This window comes from Lissotriton helveticus, chromosome 3_1 (assembly GCF_964261635.1).
Source record: "Lissotriton helveticus chromosome 3_1, aLisHel1.1, whole genome shotgun sequence".
In the NCBI taxonomy this organism is placed as follows: domain Eukaryota; kingdom Metazoa; phylum Chordata; class Amphibia; order Caudata; family Salamandridae; genus Lissotriton; species Lissotriton helveticus.
Window position 1 is genome coordinate 64,660,181 of NC_136061.1, and position 21,369 is coordinate 64,681,549.

At 45.8% G+C, this 21,369-nt stretch overlaps 1 protein-coding gene across 1 annotated transcript in view; it reads right to left on the reverse strand.

Annotated features, from left to right (window-relative positions):
• Window positions 1–824: 824 nt before the first annotated feature.
• The window catches only part of CTDSP1 (CTD small phosphatase 1), a 179,528-nt gene continuing 158,983 nt past the window's right edge, over window positions 825–21,369 (reverse strand). Inside the window, exons 6-7 of the mRNA XM_078679241.1 lie at window positions 17,919–18,104; window positions 825–8,463 (exon numbers count right to left, since the gene is read on the reverse strand). Of these exons, the coding sequence (XP_078535367.1) occupies window positions 8,335–8,463; window positions 17,919–18,104 (315 nt within the window). The 3' untranslated portion in view covers window positions 825–8,334. The remainder of the gene's footprint in view (window positions 8,464–17,918; window positions 18,105–21,369) is intronic.

Below are 21,369 nucleotides of genomic sequence, written 5' to 3' on the forward strand. Positions count from 1 at the left end.
ACGGCCAAACCTTAAGCATCAGAAGAGTAGCAAAGGACAATAACTGAGAAGCCGCATTTGTGGAATCGTCTGTGGACCCCACACAGTGGCTTGAACTGAATGCAGGGAAGCTGAAAAGTGAAGTGTTTTCGCTCTATGGTAAGACACTTACCATAGAGTTTAGTCTTTGGATAGACTACCCAGAAATACAAGTAATACTGTTTTTCACATAAGTAAATACATTTTCGAAGTTCAGCCAGGAAACAGCTGAATGTTCAAGGCACAAAGAGGTAAAGTGATTCACTCTAATTCACACAGTGAGGCAAATTGGGAAACTGAAACTCACACCTCTGGACTAGAAATATGTGGTACAGCAACTTGCAGCAAGATACTGAATACATTGCTGTAAAGCCAGCATCAAGCTAAGAGGGGTTCCAAGTCCAGTAGATATTCCCTGGATCCATTTAACAAAACATAATGTTTAGCACAAACGTAAGGAACATTAGCTAAATATGAGGTGTGTCAAATCAAAATGAATATAGCAACAAAATGACTTTTGCGTTTTTTTAAAACAAATAAATGGCATGTGTACTGGGATGATTCGATTTGGCATGTGTCGCAAGAGTGAGGAATTCAGACGAGAACAGGGCCTGGGCAGCTCTCACTAGGGTCCGGCAAATCATAAAATTAGAGTGCAACAAATGTTTGCTTAAGTTGCCATTAAGATTTGGTACATTATATTCCAATTCAAAGCTATGTGCATGGATTCCCAAAAATGTCCTTCAACTCACAAACCATATATTTTAATATACACTGCAATGATTCAACCCATAATATCATAGCTAAATTTGCATCTCAGTATTTCAATTCTTTAATGTTTAAAGTGAGATTTTTCAAGTATGTATTTTCATGCTCACAATTTGGTTTCAATGCTGTATTTTGATCTGCAATTCTACTGGGTTGTGATTCCCAAATATCAGTAAACAGTTCTGTATTTGAATTTAAAATTATCATATTTAATTAGAAATTTAGGAGACGAATTCAAAATCTTAAAATTAATGAATTACTTAAGAGAGAGAGCTAAATCCAAAGATGTGTGAAGGATTTAAATAGGACTCTTCACTCTCAACTCACTGTCAAATGTAGACTAATTTAGGGAAACAAAAGATGAACGGCTGAATATTGGAATAAAAGATTTCAGGAAAGCACAGGGGAACTAAAGAGCAGAAAGGAAAATTATTTTTCAACAAGATTTTCTGTACAGTTGCTTTGAAATTATGTAGAAAGAAAAAGATGTGATCTGTGGGAAAACAAACTTTAAAATGTTCACAAGACAGGAAAAATGTGAAGTAGGTGTAGGTAGCACTTTTCTCCAAAAGAGAAAAAATGAAAAGCCCATACATTTCATAACATATTTTAAGTTGTCTGAACTGCCAATGCTAAAACAATTTTTACAAATATTCAATAGTTTTTTAGGTTTGCAGATCACTACAGCAAAGTGCTGAAGTAGATACAAGAATGCTCACACACCTGCACCAGCCCTTGAAATTAGACGATTCTCACCACACCGTTCCCATCCTTGAAATTGTTTGGGAGCATAGTCAGAGCAATGGTTCTAAATCTATTTTTGCCCATTTCTGCATGGCCCAATCCATTTATTTCCTCATATTTAATATACGACTGGACATTACGTCAGTAGTGTCCCTCTTCACCCAAGATACCCGAAAAAGAAATACTTTATAGATAATTGTCCTCGTTTCTTTTTCAAGGTTTCTTTTGGTCTTTAAAATTAAGCTAAAATCCTTTAGACTTCGTGTGCATTGGAGTCGATGACTTCAACCCAGAGTTTAACTTGGAAAAAGGCCGCCTTTCCTCTTGTCTGTCGAAAACAACTCTTCTGTCACTCTTTCAAATGTCTTCTTTGTTTCTTCCTTATAAAAATAAACCTTTGAGGAGAAATACAAATTTACCAACTTCCCATCAACGTTAATACCCTTGAATGGTAGCCATGTTTTTGTTTACGCTAAAAATATAAATACATAAATGTACATATCTATGCATATATAGATCTATATACCTAGGTGTGCCCAGTTAAAAATCACATACTCTCAGTACTACAAAAGATCCACCCTCCCCTTCCCCACTAACAAACGCACAAACTCCACATCCACTATCACTATCTCCGCTTGTGGGAGGACCAGGTTGCTCCCTAAGATCTGGATTTGCACTTATTTTGAACCCTATTTGTACAACTGTAAAAATGGAAAAGTCTCAGAGTGTGTCATGGCCTCTGTCTTAAGGCAAGAAGTGAATATGGAGGTCAACGCTAATCCTCGAGCCCGGTGTTGGAAGCAAAATGCATCCATTCAACTTAAAGGCAGAATACTTTGGGAGATCAGATTGTATTTGTTTTTGAACAAGAGTCAACAATAAGTAACATTCAGTTAGCTTTGGTGCTGTCTGTACACCACTCCTCTCTCAAATGGTCACACCGCAAAGGCCCTCGAGGTGGTATGCGCTCGCTCTCACCATGTCTCGCTCTGGGGAAGCTGGAGCAGATACACGACAATGCAAGAGACTCATTCGGAAGATTGTTGAGGTCTCATGGTAGTCATGAAGCAGAACCACATTGATGGACACTTTGAACACCACAATCCAATCTTCCTTCTAGATGTTCTACAACAGACTTATCCCAAGGCTTTGAACTGAGAGTTCTAAGGAAGATACACCCAATGATTTAATTCTGGATGGTTTTTAAGGTGTCAAGCATAGACACACCCAAAGCTCGCACTCAGCGAGCCCAGGAGCAGATAAAGTCGTGTCTCCGAGAAGTGCTGTGGGAGTTAGTCTCCGTCTGTGAACAAATATTTTGCGAGTTCTCAAGCAAGTCTAACTCTGGAAGTCTGGAGCAGACACACAGCAAAACCGCATACACACCTAAATGTTTTTCCTAGGAATCCTTCTGCAGATAGAGCTAAATGTTCCAGCTCAGACACACTTAAAAGTCTCATTCTGGGAGTTCTAATACAGACCCGGTCAATGGTCTCATTCAGGGAGTTCCAACACAGATCCGGTCAATGGTCTCATTCAGGGAGTTCTAATACCGACCCGGTCAATGGTCTCATAATTCCATGACTTAGGTAGTTTTGCTCTACAAAAGTATCATGCTGGGAGTCCTAGAGTAGACACATGAAATGACCCGGTTTATAAAGTCCCAGAACACACGCAACGAGGGAATTCTACAGAAGAGACACTTATAAGTCTTATTCTGGGAGTCTTTCCAAAAAATGTCCTAAGACCACATGCTGAAGCACACAGCCCAAAGGTCTCTTGTTCAATACGGGTTTGTGCTTTTCCCTGAAATGCTGGAAGTCAGTCAGTCAGAAAGGAACACAAGGCATTGCATCCCTTATGCTACTTACTACACCCAACCAAGGACACATGAAAGCATCATGCAGGTTTGAGACAATGCTGAAAAGAAGGCCAAAAGCATGTGGAGACAGCAGAACCAATATGTCCTATCTGCCTGCCCAAAAACAGGCATAACAATGGGTATTGACATATGAAGCAGGCTACAAAAATGTAATGTACAACTCAAGCAAAAATGATCTTCCAATTTCCTTGTGAACTGGCCAACCGCCGAGTGTGAAAAAGAAAGGCACTGTGGTGCACTCAGAAGATAAACCTATAGAAAACTTGAATTAATGTGTGTATTTTGCTACTTGTACATAAACATTTAGGTAAATATTGGTCAGTAGACTGGTGCCCCTGAAACATGAGTAGAGTTGAATCTAAGTAGTGTTTTGAAAGGGTGCCTGACCCTTTTTCATCATCCCAGTGGGTGTGGGGGCAGTGAAAATGCAGCTGCAATAAAGGTTCATAATTGACAGGAATAGTGGTGCTGGAAATTGGGATATTTAGAGAAGTTTGTCTACTTGCACTACTCAGGATGTAATAGGCCAAGTGCTCTCGGTTTTCTGGTTCTTGTAGGCATTTACTAGGTCACTGATAGCCCACATGTTAAACAAGCATTAGCAATACCAAGCAGTCTGATGTTGGCTGCCAACCTTTTGGTTTTGTCAACACTTGTTCAGTTTTGGCATAACTTAAATAAAACATTCTTTTAAAGGACCTGCTGGGCTGTCACTAATATTAAAATTGTGTGGCTTCACAAAGCACACTTGCAACAGCAGCCCCTGGTAGACAAGGGAGCTCCATTGTGTGGATGTGGTCTTTGTGAAAGATGACAATGCCATCACTCACAGTGGAGTTAGCCAATGGATGAAGTGGTCTGACCCACTGCCCGATGCGGTAGCGGGCAGAAGAAAAATGTGAATGACAACAAATCTGAGGTCTTGTTGGTGGGAAATCATTCTTTTACTTGGGACTCCCAGCTGTGACCCTCATCTTTGGGCAGCCCTCATAGCCCAGTGCTGGTCGTACAAAACTTGGGAATGTGGCTCGACAAACTTTCTATGAGCCACCAAATCAATATGGCTGCTGCCACCTGTTGTAGCATTCTAAAATGGCTCAGAATTATTGTATATTGCATCCCACTGCTGTGCAGACAATGGTAATCCAGGCCTTGGTGATGTCCAGACTGGACTATGCCGATGTGTTGCATCCGGGGACAGAAAAACGTTAAAAAAAAGCCTCCTAACTGTTCAAAATGCTGCCGCCCAGCATCTGCTTTACTCTTAGAAATTCATCTCTACAGTCACTATGCTTTGGACGCTTCACTGGTAAGCCGTTGAGCGTCGGGTGCATTTTAAGGCTCTATGTTATATGCACAAATGCCTGGCAAGATCAGGTACTTCCTACCACCAAGCATTGGTTTCCCTGTACACTCCCGCTTGCTTGTTGCAATCGAGTGATACCAAGTGGGCTGTAATTCCCGGAATTAGGAATTCCATTTTCTTTCTTGGTCCGAAACTTTGGAATGCCCTTCCTCCAAGATTAAGGGTCTGCCAGTCACTCTCTGTGTCTCATAAATCTTTTAAAACATGGCTTTTTCAGTGTTCAGAACCCCTTTAAATATGATTATATTCAAAGGCTGGCAGGTTTGCAATCTTTCAGTAGATGAGCCTAAGGCTGGGAAACCTTTTTAGGTAGCCATGCGCTTTACATATCTATATATAATTTTAGCAAAATCAAAAGGTCTTGGCCAACGCCAGACTTAATAAATAGGCTATATCCACTGTAAGGATCTACCTGGCCCATATTTAGCTAAATGTGACTTGAGGGTTTAGGAACAAGCTATACTAGGTCTATGCTGAAATAAGAGGTCAGCATGTATCCCAAAATCATTTGAGAAGCACTTTCTGCAGCCCTTTTGTTGTGAGTGTCAGGGATCTCTCATCCGGCCTTAGTCTTAGCTTCAGAAAGACAAAATATTACTGTATCCTGAACTGCTACACTACTTCTGAGGTGAAGTAGGAAACAGGGAAGAAATACAACAGCAGGGCCAGCTACACGTTGTGTAGGAGCAACAACTGACCTCAGGAATCGCCACTCACCGCAGTGGGTGCCCAACAGTAGGAGCATGGCGACTAACGTAATGGGGCACATGACTCGTTCTTAGGAGCACGGCACCCAAGACGAAACAGAAAGAGAAAGTGGAAATAATGGACCAGACAACATTTGAGCCCGCCCACACCTGCACGGCAGCAATAAAGACAGAAAATTAACATACACTCAAAGGAGAGGAAACCTGTCGTCAGTCGCACAGTGGACATGATGAAACAGGGGACCCTTGTATTTACTGTTGGGGAGGCCTAAACTCATTAACAAATGTAACATTGTAGCTCCTTAAATAATGCTAAATTACATATTTGAACACACCTTTCAGACACCAAAACCATAAACCCGCGGTTCGTTGAATAATACACCACCACCACTCAACCTAGAGACAGGTCAAGAATATGGTACTCCAAAATATCTTCACAAAATGATTCAGACTGGTCAGCGATAAAAACCTTGAAACCGCATGGAAGGTAAGCTGGACGGCTAACAACTGTATGAGAACAAACTAATTGCAGACTGTGTGCTATTATGCAATGCTAATAACATAACACATATTCCAGGGTGAATTCACTTTGTGTGATGAGCAATGCACGTCCGAGAATAGGCTCAGGATGCAGTGAAGTAAGGTCCCATTCTCCCTCTGCCACCATGACTCAGGCCAACAAAGGTCCATCTAATTAACGTCAGCAAGACACAGTTAAGTAAATGAGTTTTCTAGGCAGCATTTTTTTTCATTCAGTCTGCATCAGGAGAAACAGTAGACCCAGGAAACCCCTCCCTTGTAAGATATCAAGTGAAGATTTCCCATTCCATCATGGCTGCCACACAGACAGTGCTTGAACATTTGGTCTACAAAGTTGTTGGATAAAATAGGTGAAAAACATACAGCACAGGACTAAGAAAGGCACCGATTGGCCACAACATCGAACGAATTACAAAATGGTCTCATTAGTTAGTCGGAATACACACACTGATGAGTGGAGATTTTGTTTATCACCAAATAATGACCAATCACTTGCCAAAACAAACTCCACAAACTGGCAAATCAAAGAGACATGCCACAGTCAAGGAAGAGGTTGAATGACCCGGTGACAACAGGCATTTGACCACCTATTAACCTCTGGAGACAGCAGACATTGGACAATCCTGCCTGATGAATCTGAAGAGATAACACACTCACAACAGCACTCATGAATCTAAGGCACAAGCAATCCTCTCATTTCTGGAACCACTCTGCAGTGTCTGTACTTGCTTCTAGTTGGGTGGTGCACAAGGGGCACAGTAATTCACACTTGTGTGGAGAACCCTGGACCAAATGAAGTCTTCTCTGCATCTGCAGACCAGATTACAGATCTGGCAACCAATAGCGAGGGGCAACTCTTTCCACTGTTCGTACAGTGTGGTTCAGGGGCAACCTCGAATGGCTCAAAGGCAAAGGCAGGCTAAAATGAAAGGCCATCGTTTAAACAGTTTTAAAGCAAAAGGGGTACCTTCTTCCAGACAACTGACCACAGGGGCTGCACTGGGACCACCACATCATTTAAGGCCACCAAATAAGTCACTATATAGTAAAGAATTTTTGGCTCGTTCTCATGTGGTGCAGTCTATTTTTTGCAACGCAAATGGATGAGTAGTCCGTGATCAATAAGCAACGTGCGGCTATATGAGTTGCAGTATTGTTCAACAAAACTGTACACTGCTTGAGCAGACGATGGCCCCAGGAGCTTGCGGTACTGACTGGCAGAAATCGCATTCAAGATTGCTACTAAAACACGTCCTCACTTCCACTACAAAACAATGTCAAAGTAGTTCTTTTCCGGGGCCTCGTGCACCTGAAGAGGCTGCTCACCCTCAAGGGAAGGCAAACCTGGAGGGCACAGATGTGTTCCCCTTCTGTCTCAAGTGCCTACCAGAGCACTGCTTGCAGAACCACTGACCGGCCGACAGGCAAGCCAGCCTCACCACCACCATCTGCGGTTAGATAGGAAAGAGCAACAGGCAGCACAATAAAGCCCTGCTTTATATACAATATTCTAAAATCCTAAAGGCGCTTAGAACAGTTCAAATTCTAGGTGTGCGTTGACATGCTAGGGCTCATTGGCATATACCGACTCCAAGAGTTGGTTCAGTGCGGCAGCCCTCTCGTCCCCTAAGGTCCTTTGCGAATCACAGTCATGGTGTACCACCCCACAGGATACAGACAGCACTCTACCTACCATTCAAGGCCTTGAGTTCACTTAGGAAATCTGAAGCAAAACAAGAAAAAATACTGTTATGTGAACCCCTCCCCCCGCCAGCCTTCTAGTATTGCCCCCCCTGTACCCAGCCTTCCCCTCCCTCCCCCAAATAGAGGGTTCTTAGAACCCATTGGTTCATCATTCGTTGTGAAAATACCTTCCCTTCTGCATACTGCAGAAAATAATCCGTCTACCAACCCGCCCCTCCCCAGTCCGACTCTCCACATTTACAAATCTGATTTAAAAAATATAAGCTAAAAAGATTTAGTTCCATATCTCATCTTTCAAGTGTTAAGAGTTGAGATGCTGAGCCTTCTTTACTGTGCCCGGGTCCTCTGAGGGTGCTCCATCAGGTATTCGTTGTGGACGTCCTCCTCCCCCTCATTACCAGCACTGGAGTCCCCCAACAGCACCCCAAGTTCAATCTTCTCAAGTCAATTTGCGGAAATATGCTGGTGATGGGAACTCTAAGTAGGCTGGGAAACAGGAAGTCTGTTATAGCAGGAGGGCGCAGAGAAGAGAACACGGGGTGATACCCACTCCACGGCCAACTCTTCAAGCAAGGCCCCACCTGTACCCAACCCAGGCGGGGTCACTAGCTGCTGGTCCTCTGCTGCTTTAGTATTGCGTATACGTCGTCTACTTGGCTTAGTCTCTCGAAAAAAGGAAGAAGGTCCAGGAGCTCCGTGTCGGACATGTCGTCGAACCAGGAGGCCACAGGCACCTATGGAACAGAGAAAGAGGCCATTAGAAGTCAGAGAATAGTTCAATTAGACAACACAAAACGTGGGCACTCAAAGCACGGAAATGGACTCCTGAGAAACAGAAGAACTGAGTGCCACCATGTTTCCCAACATCTCCACCAGCGGTGCGGCAACAAATTGTGACAGAGACTTTGTTTTATAGAAGAGGGATCAGTATTGTGGGGGTTTGTAGCAGGTGTGTTATTAGTGTTGGTGTTAGCTGTAGGAGGGTATGAATTTGCAGCTACTCTGTAATGTCCTCGTCCAGCAGGCTAAGAAGGCATTTTGATGGGTCTGCCTGCGTAGGTGGTGGATACAGTGTTTGGGAGTGAGTTGGTGTGCTGTGTTGTTTTTGTGGTGTAACCTTGTAGTGCAGTAGAAATGGAGAAGCAAAGTTGTGATGTGTGGCACATTGCTTATAGTGTTTGCTTTTGTTTAACCCCTTCCATGCTCATGACGGAACGGTTCCGTCATGAGCTACGGTTGAGCTGTGCTCATGACGGAACCGTTCCGTCACGACCACACCCGTTTTTATTACGGCCCAGCACCGGAGGGGGAATCGCGGTCGCGCTGAAAAGGTTAAGGTGTAAGGTGTATGAGTTAGGGGTGGTGGTGCAGCATGTGGGTCATGTTGTAAGGTTCTAACTTGCTCAACAGATGAGAGGCGGTTAGAGGACAAGTGCTGTGTTGATGTATGTGTGTGAGGTGTGGTGGAAGAGAGAAAGCTTGGCATTTTAGTTTGTTCATTTGTGTAGTTTGAAAGGTGGGTGTATGATTGCATTTTGTGACTAAGTATTATGAGGTGTTGCACTTGAGAGATTTCGTTGTGCTGGAGTGCGTGTGATACATTTTGTTTTTGAGGAGTAGTGAAAAGAGGTGCTGATGTATTTGTTTTCTGAGATGGATTTGTTTGTACAGTATTGTTTGTGACAGGAAGTGGTAAGGTAAAGGAGGTGATGTATTTGTGAGTAGAGCATGTTGTGTGTAAGAGGGGATGAAGTAGAATTAAGAGTGTTTGTCTTCGACTTTATTGTTGTAAGAGTTAATGTGTGTAGTGATGTGGAGTTGGAGTTGTGTTATTGTAGTAGAAAGAAGAGGAGGGTGTTGGTTGGGGAAATGATGGAAGGCTAGGTTTGTTAGTGATAAAAGGGGGTCTGTTAGAAGTAATTAGAGTGGGGAGTGTGTGTCTGGATGTGTTGTAGTTAAGTATGGTATGGATTTTGGTTGTGTAAGTGATGAGGGGATAGGTTAGTATAGGATGGAGCTGTGTACTGTTTGTAGGTGATGGTGCAAATGTGTGGTAGCTGGGATAGAAGGGTATATAGGTGTGGTTTGTGTGATTTTGTAGTGTGTGTGGTACATTGATTTGTGCATTGGGTTGGTTTGTAATAAATGTGTGGAGTACATTTGGTGTGGGTGTGTTACTCTGGTCAGGGGTGTGTGTGTGCCGATGTATGGGAAAATGGGCAGCATTTCTGGCCCCAGTCTCAAACAGGCAATTGCCCTTAGCCTCTAAGCCTGGCTTTTTTAGCCTCACACCCTAAACCCTGGCTTTTTATAGCCTAAGTAATCAGGTGACCCCTTCAGCCAATGGAAACCCTAGGCCTAACCAATCACATTCGCCCCAAACTCTAGAACCAACAGGAGACCAAGACCTTACAGCCAATTATAGCCCTAGTCCAAGCACTCCATCAGGCACAAAACCCTAATACCTATGCCGAATAGAAAGCCTAATCCTAGCCCTAGTCCCAGCAACCAATCACACAGGAACCCTAATCCCTACTTTCAAATAGAAAGACTACCCCTAGTCCCACACCTAGTCCAGCAACCAATCACACGGGAAAAGCAAATCCCTACTTCCAATAGAAAGCCTAACCCAAGCCTAAATTCCAACCCTATATAAATTGAATCACTGACCCAGGAACCAATCAGAACCATCAAATACCCCACCAACAACAACAATAATCCTAATCCAATAGAAACATCACAGACAACCACCAATCAGTGCACACATGTACCATCCAATAGCAGACTATACAAGCCCCCAGTGACCTCAGACAAGGTTTGCTTGCCAGGGAGTTGGAAGCTGCTCCTCTATTCAGAATCTCCTAGGAGACAGACGGGCTTAATCCACACTTATGACTCCTGCATAAAAGGGCCTAGCAAACTTTGCCCTCACACACCATTTGTATAAAAACTTTACCCACTAGCCAAAAAACAAGTGCACAATCCCTACCAAACACATCTTAAACAGCAGATTACTGCTGCCTCAGAGCACCCTCTGTTCACTCCCTGATGTGGAAAATCTCTGTTGCTAGGGGAGGCGAAGGGGGGGGGGGGGGGGGGGGGGGCTGGATTTTGCTAACACAAAATAGGAGCTGGATTGCTTAACGTATAGGTCTGAGCACAGAGCAAGTGAGAAATTAGGAGGGGAAAACAGATAGTCACTGGAATGACATGGATAAAACTACATATTTTGGTCAGCAAATCCCACAATTGAACATGTTAAATGAAAACAGTCACGGGCAAGTAAAAACCACAAGTTTCAACACGAAACAGGTGAGAAATTATGCAATCATGGGAAGGTTAAAACTATAATTTTTAAACTGGAACAACCACAAGCAAAACAGTAACAACAAAAAATGCAATCACGGGTAAGGAAAATCGTTTTTTCCATTTTACGAAAGCGACAGCACAAGTCAGCTTCCTTACCACCTCCTGGGATTCGGTTCACTGAAATCTGGGGCACAGGGAAACTGCAGCTCACACAAAATGGAGGTGAATGTTTTGGAGGTTCACCCAGCAACCCGTAAGGGGCCTGGGCAGGGGTGAGTGGAGGGCTCAGGATTGAATGGGAGCCAATCAGCGAGCTTAGGTTTGCTGGCTAGGGGGGCTGCTCCTCTAATCAGAATCTCCTAGGAGACAGTCCGGCTCAATCCACACTTTGGACTTCTGCAGGTAAGGGCCTTACAAACTTTGTCCTCTAACAATACTGTTTGTACAAAAACTTTACTCACTAGCCAAAAAAACAAGTGCACAATCCCTACAAAACACATCTTAAACAGCTCACAGCAGATTACTGCTGTCTCAGGCACCCTCTGTTCACTCAGAGTATTATTCCCCTTATTCTCGCATATAAATGTCAGGAGCACACTACAGAAAAACAAGCAAAAGCTTTTAATTAAAAAAACAAAATGTTATCAATGATTGAGTGTGAAAAAGACAAAGTGAGCAAAAGTTGGATTTGTTACTCGGAGTGAGTCATTTAATGCATTGCATTGCATTACCGCCCCCATCAGTTTGAAGAAGGGTGGGAGTGGGAATAACGTCAAAAGAAAGAGTACTGCAAAATGTGGACCATCACACCAAAAGTCTAAACAGAACAAGCATTTGCAATGCAATCGGTCTCGCATTTGTTAAAGCTAGAGCTGTTGGCATTGAAAATAATGTTTTTTACTTTTGTTTTTTTATTTGCAGTAGAGTTATTATATTTGCATAGCACTATTGCCAATAGTATAGAAAAACAAAAGTAAAAAACATTGCTATTTTCAACTGCAACAGCTCTAACTTTAACAAATGTGTGACCTATTGCATTGTTAAACACAATTGGACTCATGTGTTCGAGTGGGAGTTATTGGCATTATAAATGATAACTGATAACTTTTTTTACAGGGTGCAGTACCATATGCTGGTCAAAAGAGGTCCCATGGGGCCACTTTTGGCCACATACAGTACTGCACCCTGCAAAAGATATGGTAAATCCACCCTACCCATAATGCACTGACAGTACCACAAGTACATTCAAATAGCAATGCCCATATATAGAATTTGTAGCTTTGAAATGTGACAAAAGAATTAGTACATTCATTACAGATTAGGTTGTACTCTGTGTGGAGCTGATCAAGGGACATTTTTAGACAGTCTCATTTAAATTAGATGTTCTACTGAGTGAAGTAACCACTGCCAGTCTAGCTTAAGACCAAGTGTGTGTCCTGCCTGAAGCCTTTTAAGAAAATAGTGCCTTGAGGCTGTAATTAAAACTGAGGGAGTAACACCACATGTACCAGGGGGTGTCCTCATGGGAGGTTGCAAGAAGAGATCAGGCAGTACTAAGGAGGGACTATGAGCCTATTGACCAATGAAAAGCCAACATTTACAAAGGGCAGAGACAGGAGGCAATTAAACAGATGGGCGGAAAGTGGGCGGAGCTTTATGCACATATCCTGACTATAGCATGTCTTGAAGAGACAGCGCAATCACTGCTTAGGTGAGACCTAACAATGGGTAGTAGAAGTAAGAAAATGTGACACTGTGCAGAATATATGAAACTAGAAAAAGTATGACTGCCTGCAAAAAATGGAAAGATTATCTGTAAAGGAGTGCCTTGCGACAAGTCATCCATTATGGACCAGCTGCAAAATATTCACTACTGTAATGAAACCGCCGATTTATTACTGAAGGTGGTGAATGTTCTATATATCAATCTTTATTCTAAGGGCACAGATCTTAATGGTTTTCTTTTCAACAGCATTTAAACACCTACCACTTTCTGCGGGAAGAAGAGAGGTGGAACTTCTGTCCCATGATGGAGCTATACAGATTCTTCTCTCCTATGATGGCGAGAGGCAGATCCTCCTGACCTATGATGGTGAGAGGCAGATCCTCCTGACCTATGATGGTGAGAGGCAGATCCTCCTGACCTATGATGGTGAGAGGTAGATTCTCCTGACTTATGCTGGCGAACTGGGGTGGCAGAGTGGGCTAAAGAACGGTGATGGATCAAACCCAGATCTTTTGACTGGGTGAGTGTTTGATTGGTTCAGATGCTCCGTCCATCACCACCCCCTTTTGTACCGCTTTGGCCGCCATAAGTGTGGCAGGGTGTGCTCAGACGTGAGTCCCTTGCTCACTTTGCCACTGGATTCAAGCAAGTCGGCTGAAGACGGCTGGAATGCCAGAAACCGGTCCTCGGAAGCTTGTTTCCCGTCCAGGGAAGGCATGGCTTGGCAGTTCGGGCTGGACTGTTCCCATGAGGCACAGGGTCAGACTGATTTGCATATAGCCACGTCTGAACTGGGGTGGCAGAGTGGGCTAAAGAATGGTGATGGATCAAACCCAGAACTTTTGACTGGGTGTGAGTGTTTGATTGGTTCAGATGCTCTGTCCATCACCACCCCTCACCAGAGACCCCGACACCGCCAGAACTAGCCTACACGAAGGGATGAAAGACGTCGCCGAATGGATGAAGAACAGCCGCCTGAAACTGAACTCAGACAAGACGGAAGTCCTCATCCTGGGACCATCGCCCTCCGCCTGGGATGACTCCTGGTGGCCCCCCGCCCTGGGCAGCGCACCCAAACCAACAGACCACACACGCAACCTGGGCTTCATCCTGGACTCCTCCCTCTCCATGACCAACGCCGTCTCCTCATCATGCTTCAACACCCTAAGCATGGTCCGCAAGATCTTCCGTTGGATCCCGACCGAAACCATGAAGACGGTCACCCAGGCACTCGTCACCAGCCGACTGGACTACAGAAACACCCTCTACGCCGGAACCACAGCCAAGCTACAGAAAAGACTCCAACGCATCCAGAACGCCTCCGCCCGACTCATCCTGGACATCCCCCGACGCAGCCACATCTCCGGCCACCTGAGGGACCTGCAATGGCTCCCCGTCAGCAAGAGGATCACGTTCAGGCTCCTCACCCACGCACACAAGTCTCTCCACGACCTGGGCCCCAAATACCTCAACGACCGCATGACCTTCTACACGCCCACCCGTCATCTACGTTCTACAAGCCTCGCCCTCGCCGCCGTACCACGCATCCGAAGAGCCAATGCCGGAGGTAGATCCTTCTCCTACCTGGCGGCCAAGACATGGAACTCCCTCCTAATCCACCTTCGGCTGACCCAGGACCATCTCGCCTTCAGGAAACAACTCAAGACCTGGCTGTTCGAGCAATAGCGGACCCACTCCCCCAAGCGCCTTGAGACCCTTCCGGGTGAGTAGTGCGCTATACAAATGCTATGATTGATTGATTGATTGATTTACCCCCTTTTGTACCGCTTTGATCGCCATAAGTGTGACAGGGTATGCTCAGACGTGAGTCCCTTGCTCACTTTGCCACTGGATTCAAGCAAGCCGGGCTGAAGACGGCTGGAATGCCAGAAACCGGTCCTCGGAAGCTTGTTTCCGGTCCAGGGAAGGCATGGCTTGGCAGTTCGGGCTGGACTGTTCCCATGAGGCACAGGGTCAGACTGATTTGCATATAGCCATGTCTGGACTGGGGTGGCAGAGTGGGCTAAAGAACGGTGATGGATCAAACCCAGATCTTTTGACTGGGTGTGAGTGTTTGATTGGTTCAGATGCTCCGTCCATCACCACCCCCTTTTGTACCGCTTTGGCCGCCATAAGTGTGGCAGGGTATGCTCAGACGTGAGTCCCTTGCTCACTTATTTTTTTTTGCTGAGTTTTATATAGCGCGAACTAGAACCGAGCCGAATCAGTTATCAGAGCGCTTTACATAGCACCAGTTACGTTACATGAGGACACACTCATTTTTTTTTATTTATTTTTTTTAGGCACGGGGAGATTAAGTGATTTGCCCAGAATCACAGGGGGTTTTTGGCGTCGTTACCGAGACTCGAACCCAGTTCCCCAGGTCCGAGGTCGAGCGCCTTAGCCGTTAGGCCAACCCCTCTCCCACTGGATTCAAGCAAGCCGGGCTGAAGACGGCTGGAATGCCAAAAACCGGTCCTCGGAAGCTTGTTTCCGGTCCAGGTAAGGCATGGCTTGGTAGTTCGGGCTGGACTGTTCCCATGAGGCACAGGGTCAGACTGATTTGCATATAGCCATGTCTGAACTGGGGTGGCAGAGTGGGCTAAAGAACGGTGATGGATCAAACCCAGATCTTTTGACTGGGTGTGAGTGTTTGATTGGTTCAGATGCTCCGTCCATCACCACCCCCTTTTGTACCGTTATGCTGGCGAACGGCAGATCCTCTTGACCTAAACTGGCGAGAGGCAGATATTCCTGACCTAGGCTGGTGAGAGGCAGATCCTCCGGAACCATGATGATGACAGGCAGATGACTTCCTATAAGATGCGATTATTGGATGAGTTGGAGGAGGTCAGGTTTTGCTATCCATAGGAGATAAATTTACATAGAATGATTGCAAATGGGAATCCTTTAAATAATCTGGGATAATAATGCTAAAAATCTGGGATGGACTAGGAATCTAAAGGGCCCTTTGCTTCACAACCTTGGGAGTGTAAACGTCAGGCATTAATTCAGTGTCACAACACATAGTAAGATCTCCCCCACCCCCAGGCAGAAATAAACACATTTATGATCATTTCTGCCCTGAGTTTCCAGTACCTAAGAGGAAATCTGTGGGAGGGTGTATCTGAACTGCTTTCACACACTCGGACCCTTGGGCCACTCACTACCCTATTTATTCCAGATGTTGGCGCCAAGCCAGCGATTCCAGATCGAGTCTTCTATGTGGATTTACCATTTGCTAAGAGAGTTCCCAATTAGACACAGCAATGGCAGAGGACATTAGAATACCCTGGCCGTTGCAGGATGCTGTTTTTCTGGATATGGGTGGATGCCAATCACCCACTGCAACGCTGTCCTTGTCTCACCACTTAACCCTCTGTGGGTTCCCTTAGCAAATCAACTACAAGTAGGTGTTTTAAATGTTTCTGTTGCTAGAATTTCTTTAGTGTTATGTACCCATAACAACAGTTAACTACTCTATGCTTCTATTACTCTCACAATAACTAGTTAGTAATGTATTTTGGTGAATTTTTGAAGAAAAACTCCAGACTTTCATAAAATCCTTTAAAAACGCTTTCAGTGGAGTGCATGTCAGTGGCCCCAGGGTTAACTTAATTTAAATGATGTTATTTCATGTTGTTGGTTTGAGAAAAACAATGTTTTTTACTTCACTTTTCAAAATGGTGCTTCAGTCGTTTCGGGTCACCAGTGCTGTGAGCGATACAATTATTCCCCAACATCGAATTCGACAGCCCAACAAAACTCTTCTGTTCCACACACATTCTAGTCACCATTTCTTTAGATTGAGTGTTGCAGCAATGAATATACATCTAACAGATCTTGTGGCTGGGAAAAAGAAGGACCCATAGTGATGTCCATTATAGCTGCACAGAGTGGGAGCTGGGGAATTTATTGGCAGGTGTTTGTCATTTTAGAACTTTTCCTATGCGTCCTCACAACAAAAACTGAAAACAAGTCATCAGTGATGGTTAGCAGACTCAATTGTGACTGGGGTAGTGAAGACAGATACATAGAACAGCCTGTACTACCCTCATACCCACCCAGGAGTCTTGTATAGGATTCACTGGAAATGTCCTTCACTGGGTCTCCTCCCATCTTTCCATCAAACACTGCCTTGTTCACATGGGCACCTCCAGGTCTCAAAATATCTCCATCACCTGTGGAGCCCTCCCAGGGTTCCACACCGCCCCCAATCATCTTCAATCTCTACATGAAGCTGCCTGGTGCTCTTCTGACAGATAACATTGAGATTCACTGCTATGCTGATGATAAACAACTCTACCTGAATGTCTCCTCTGCTCCAGGCATCCAACACCCTCAAACACTACCAGCACACCATCTAGACCTGGATGTCCACACTGATCTGACGCTCAACCAAACCGACCAAATTCAATTATCTGCCAAGAAAAACAAACCGCACAAACCTGGCTTAATGACATGAAACCTGATGGCTTTGATCCAAACTTTTAGTGAATGCAAAGTCACTTGGATTCACTCTGGACACCAACTTCATCCTCAAAGAAGACATTGCGAAAATCACAAAGACGGCGTGATACCAGCTTTCTCTTCCAAAGGAAACAAAACAGACTTCCAGAAAGCAGATTCAGAACTGCTGCTCATGGCCTGGTACTCTGGCCTCTGGACGGTGGTGATGCCCTCCTCCACACTGACACCCTTCAAGGGCATCCTATATGCTGCAGCTCTTCTCCCCAAGGCCTGAAGAAATATGAGCACATCATCCCATTTCTTGATGAAACTTCATTAGTTTTTGCAGCCAATACCATCTTCAAAACCAGCTGCATCATTTACAAAGCCACGACAACCAGCACCAGCACCAGCACCCCTGCATATTTTGCAGACAAGCTCACCACGTATTTTAGTTCTCACCACACCCACAGCAAGGACATTATCAGACTGCACACTAAGAAGTGTAAAAAAAAAAAAAAAGGTGAAAAAACAAGGCTGCAGGCCTTTTTCTATATATGCACCAAGAATCTGAAACATCCCCCTATCACCTCCTCCGAAGGGGAACACAAGCAACCCCAGAGCAGTTACAGCCTTGTTATGTGTCATCTGGGAGGTTGTGGTTTCCCTCCTGCAATGCATGCATTTTCCTCGACCGATACGTACAGCATTATCAGGGTGGAAGATATAAGAGGCAGGCGAGTTGTCGATGATGATCAGCTTATTTAAATCTCGCCCCAGTCGGCTCAGGTCCTTAACATAGTTCCCTCGGTGGAAGACGCAGGATTCCCGGAAGAGTCGAGAGCGGAAAGCACCCCACTTGTCCAACAGGTCGGCCACTGGGTCGGCATACTACACACAAAAAATAGAGAAAGAATTGAATAAGGTCTCCAGACTTTGCCTTTTTATGAGTTAGACATGAAAACAATATGCATCGCTACTACTTCAAGCCGGTTCTATTCACACACATTTCGATTCATGTCTCGCGGAGTACAAATATCTGGAAATAGATGGTTTATGAGTACATACGTATACTGAAAACTAATGCACTTGAGGCTACAACAGCCTTTGTTGTACCCTAACATGACTGAAGGAGGTTTGTCTCAAAGGTCTTATTCCCTCACAAGCTTATTCCCTCACCAAATTACTGACCGTAATGTGCAACTCTCTCCCCTACCCCCTTACTGGCACAGATAAATCCAACCTTCTCGTAACTCGCACCAACTCTTCTAGCTCCTACAGAATCGAATAACTGCTGCACTATATATTTTTGATTGGCTCACAAATTCTTAAGTGGTATGGACTGGGCATTACCTGCCTTACATTTACACATAATTTAAGCAGCACATGGGTGTGAACTGTTTTTTGCCCATTGAATAAAGCAGTCACAGAGTGCCCAGCACACGAACTACGTAACACTGGGTCAAGGAAACAGCAACCCAAATTTATACAAATACCTCAGATCCTGAACTCTCATTTTTTCTCTTTCGGCCACTTCACAATGGTTAATGTATATACATTTTTACAATTTTACTATGCTTTTAGGTATTGATTATTTAACAAGACTTTGATACAGGAGCTCGGGAGACAAGACGACATCTCATTTTGTTCTGCTTCCAAAGGAGAACCAAAACTGGCTTTGTTTCAGGAGCGGTCAGAAAACAGGAAGAGGGCATGCGCCTCCTGCTCCTCCGGCACTGAAAAAACACAGAAGGTGGGGCCCTTTTGGACATACAGGAGTCACAACCCCAGAGTCCAATGACAAAGTGTTGTGTTGTGAGGGACTCGGATTGAATCGTGAAAAGTGCAAACACTGAAGCTTCCCGAGATACTCATACGCAAGTAAGTCGAAACAAAAACAGACTTGAAAGCACTAAGATATCTTGGAACATAGGATCCTGGTCTAGGGTAACACAAATAGAAATGGAAATCGAAGAGAAAGAAAGAACAGACAGAAACAGGCTCTGAACTTCCTTTAATAAAGTCCCACTTCATGTGCCTTGATGGAAGGGAGTGCTTTTGACAAAGCATTTAAAGAGGGTACATAGTTCAGCGGCTGCAAGCACCACCCTCTGCACATCCAGAGACTCAGAGTAAAAGGAACAGTGTAAGTTATTTTTATGTCTCGGGTTACACCCTGTAAATTCAGGTGTCTGTTTGTAGGGTGGATACCAAGGGAAGGATACACTAGGGAATAACACAAGGGATGACCTCTCTGCGTGAAAGCCTGTTTTTATAAACCTGCACCTACACCGATTCTGCCTCTTGCACACTGCACTATGTACCCAGCTGGCCCTCTCATACATGTTGTTGCCATCAAATGACTGTGTATCCTTTTAGTTTTCCCCATTGCAATTTCCTGGCCACGTCACTTACTACTCGGTCTTCAAGAGAACATGCAATACCGTTCCACCAGCTCTCCTCCCCTAACCCAGACAAGTGGAAGTTATCCCACTGCATCTGACCAACCTGGCTACAGCTTCTGGAGCTGACCGACCTGGCTACAGCTTCTGGAGCTGACCGACCTGGCTACAGCTTCTGGAGCTGACCGACCTGGCTACAGCTTCTGGAGCTGACCGACCTGGCTACAGCTTCTGGAGCTGACCGACCTGGCTACAGCTTCTGGAGCTGACCGACCTGGCTACAGCTTCTGCAGGTGACCGACCTGGCTACAGCTTCTGCAGGTGACCGACCTGGCTACAGCTTCTGCAGGTGACCGACCTGGCTACAGCTTCTGCAGCTGACCGACCTGGCTACAGCTTCTGCAGCTGACCGACCTGGCTACAGCTTCTGCAGCTGACCGACCTGGCTACAGCTTCTGCAGCTGACCGACCTGGCTACAGCTTCTGCAGCTGACCGACCTGGCTACAGCTTCTGCAGCTGACCGACCTGGCTACAGCTTCTGCAGCTGACCGACCTGGCTACAGCTTCTGGAGCTGACCGACCTGGCTACAGCTTCTGGAGCTGACCGACCTGGCTACAGCTTCTGGAGCTGACCGACCTGGCTACAGCTTCTGCAGCTGACCGACCTGGCTACAGCTTCTGCAGCTGACCGACCTGGCTACAGCTTCTGCAGCTGACCGACCTGGCTACAGCTTCTGCAGCTGACCGACCTGGCTACAGCTTCTGCAGCTGACCGACCTGGCTACAGCTTCTGCAGCTGACCGACCTGGCTACAGCTTCTGCAGCTGACCGACCTGGCTACAGCTTCTGCAGCTGACCGACCTGGCTACAGCTTCTGGAGCTGACCGACCTGGCTACAGCTTCTGGAGCTGACCGACCTGGCTACAGCTTCTGGAGCTGACCGACCTGGCTACAGCTTCTGGAGCTGACCGACCTGGCTACAGCTTCTGCAGCTGACCGACCTGGCTACAGCTTCTGCAGCTGACCGACCTGGCTACAGCTTCTGCAGCTGACCGACCTGGCTACAGCTTCTGCAGCTGACCGACCTGGCTACAGCTTCTGCAGCGGACCGACCTGGCTACAGCTTCTGGAGCTGACCGACCTGGCTACAGCTTCTGGAGCTGACCGACCTGGCTACAGCTTCTGGAGCTGACCGACCTGGCTACAGCTTCTGGAGCTGACCGACCTGGCTACAGCTTCTGCAGCTGACCGACCTGGCTACAGCTTCTGCAGCTGACCGACCTGGCTACAGCTTCTGCAGCTGACCTACCTGGCTACAGCTTCTGCAGCTGACCGACCTGGCTACAGCTTCTGCAGCTGACCTACCTGGCTACAGCTTCTGGAGCTGACCTACCTGGCTACAGCTTCTGCAGCTGACCGACCTGGCTACAGCTTCTGCAGCTGACCGACCTGGCTACAGCTTCTGGAGCTGACCGACCTGGCTACAGCTTCTGGAGCTGACCGACCTGGCTACAGCTTCTGCAGCTGACCGACCTGGCTACAGCTTCTGCAGCTGACCGACCTGGCTACAGCTTCTGCAGCTGACCGACCTGGCTACAGCTTCTGCAGCTGACCGACCTGGCTACAGCTTCTGCAGCTGACCGACCTGGCTACAGCTTCTGGAGCTGACCGACCTGGCTACAGCTTCTGGAGCTGACCGACCTGGCTACAGCTTCTGGAGCTGACCGACCTGGCTACAGCTTCTGCAGCTGAC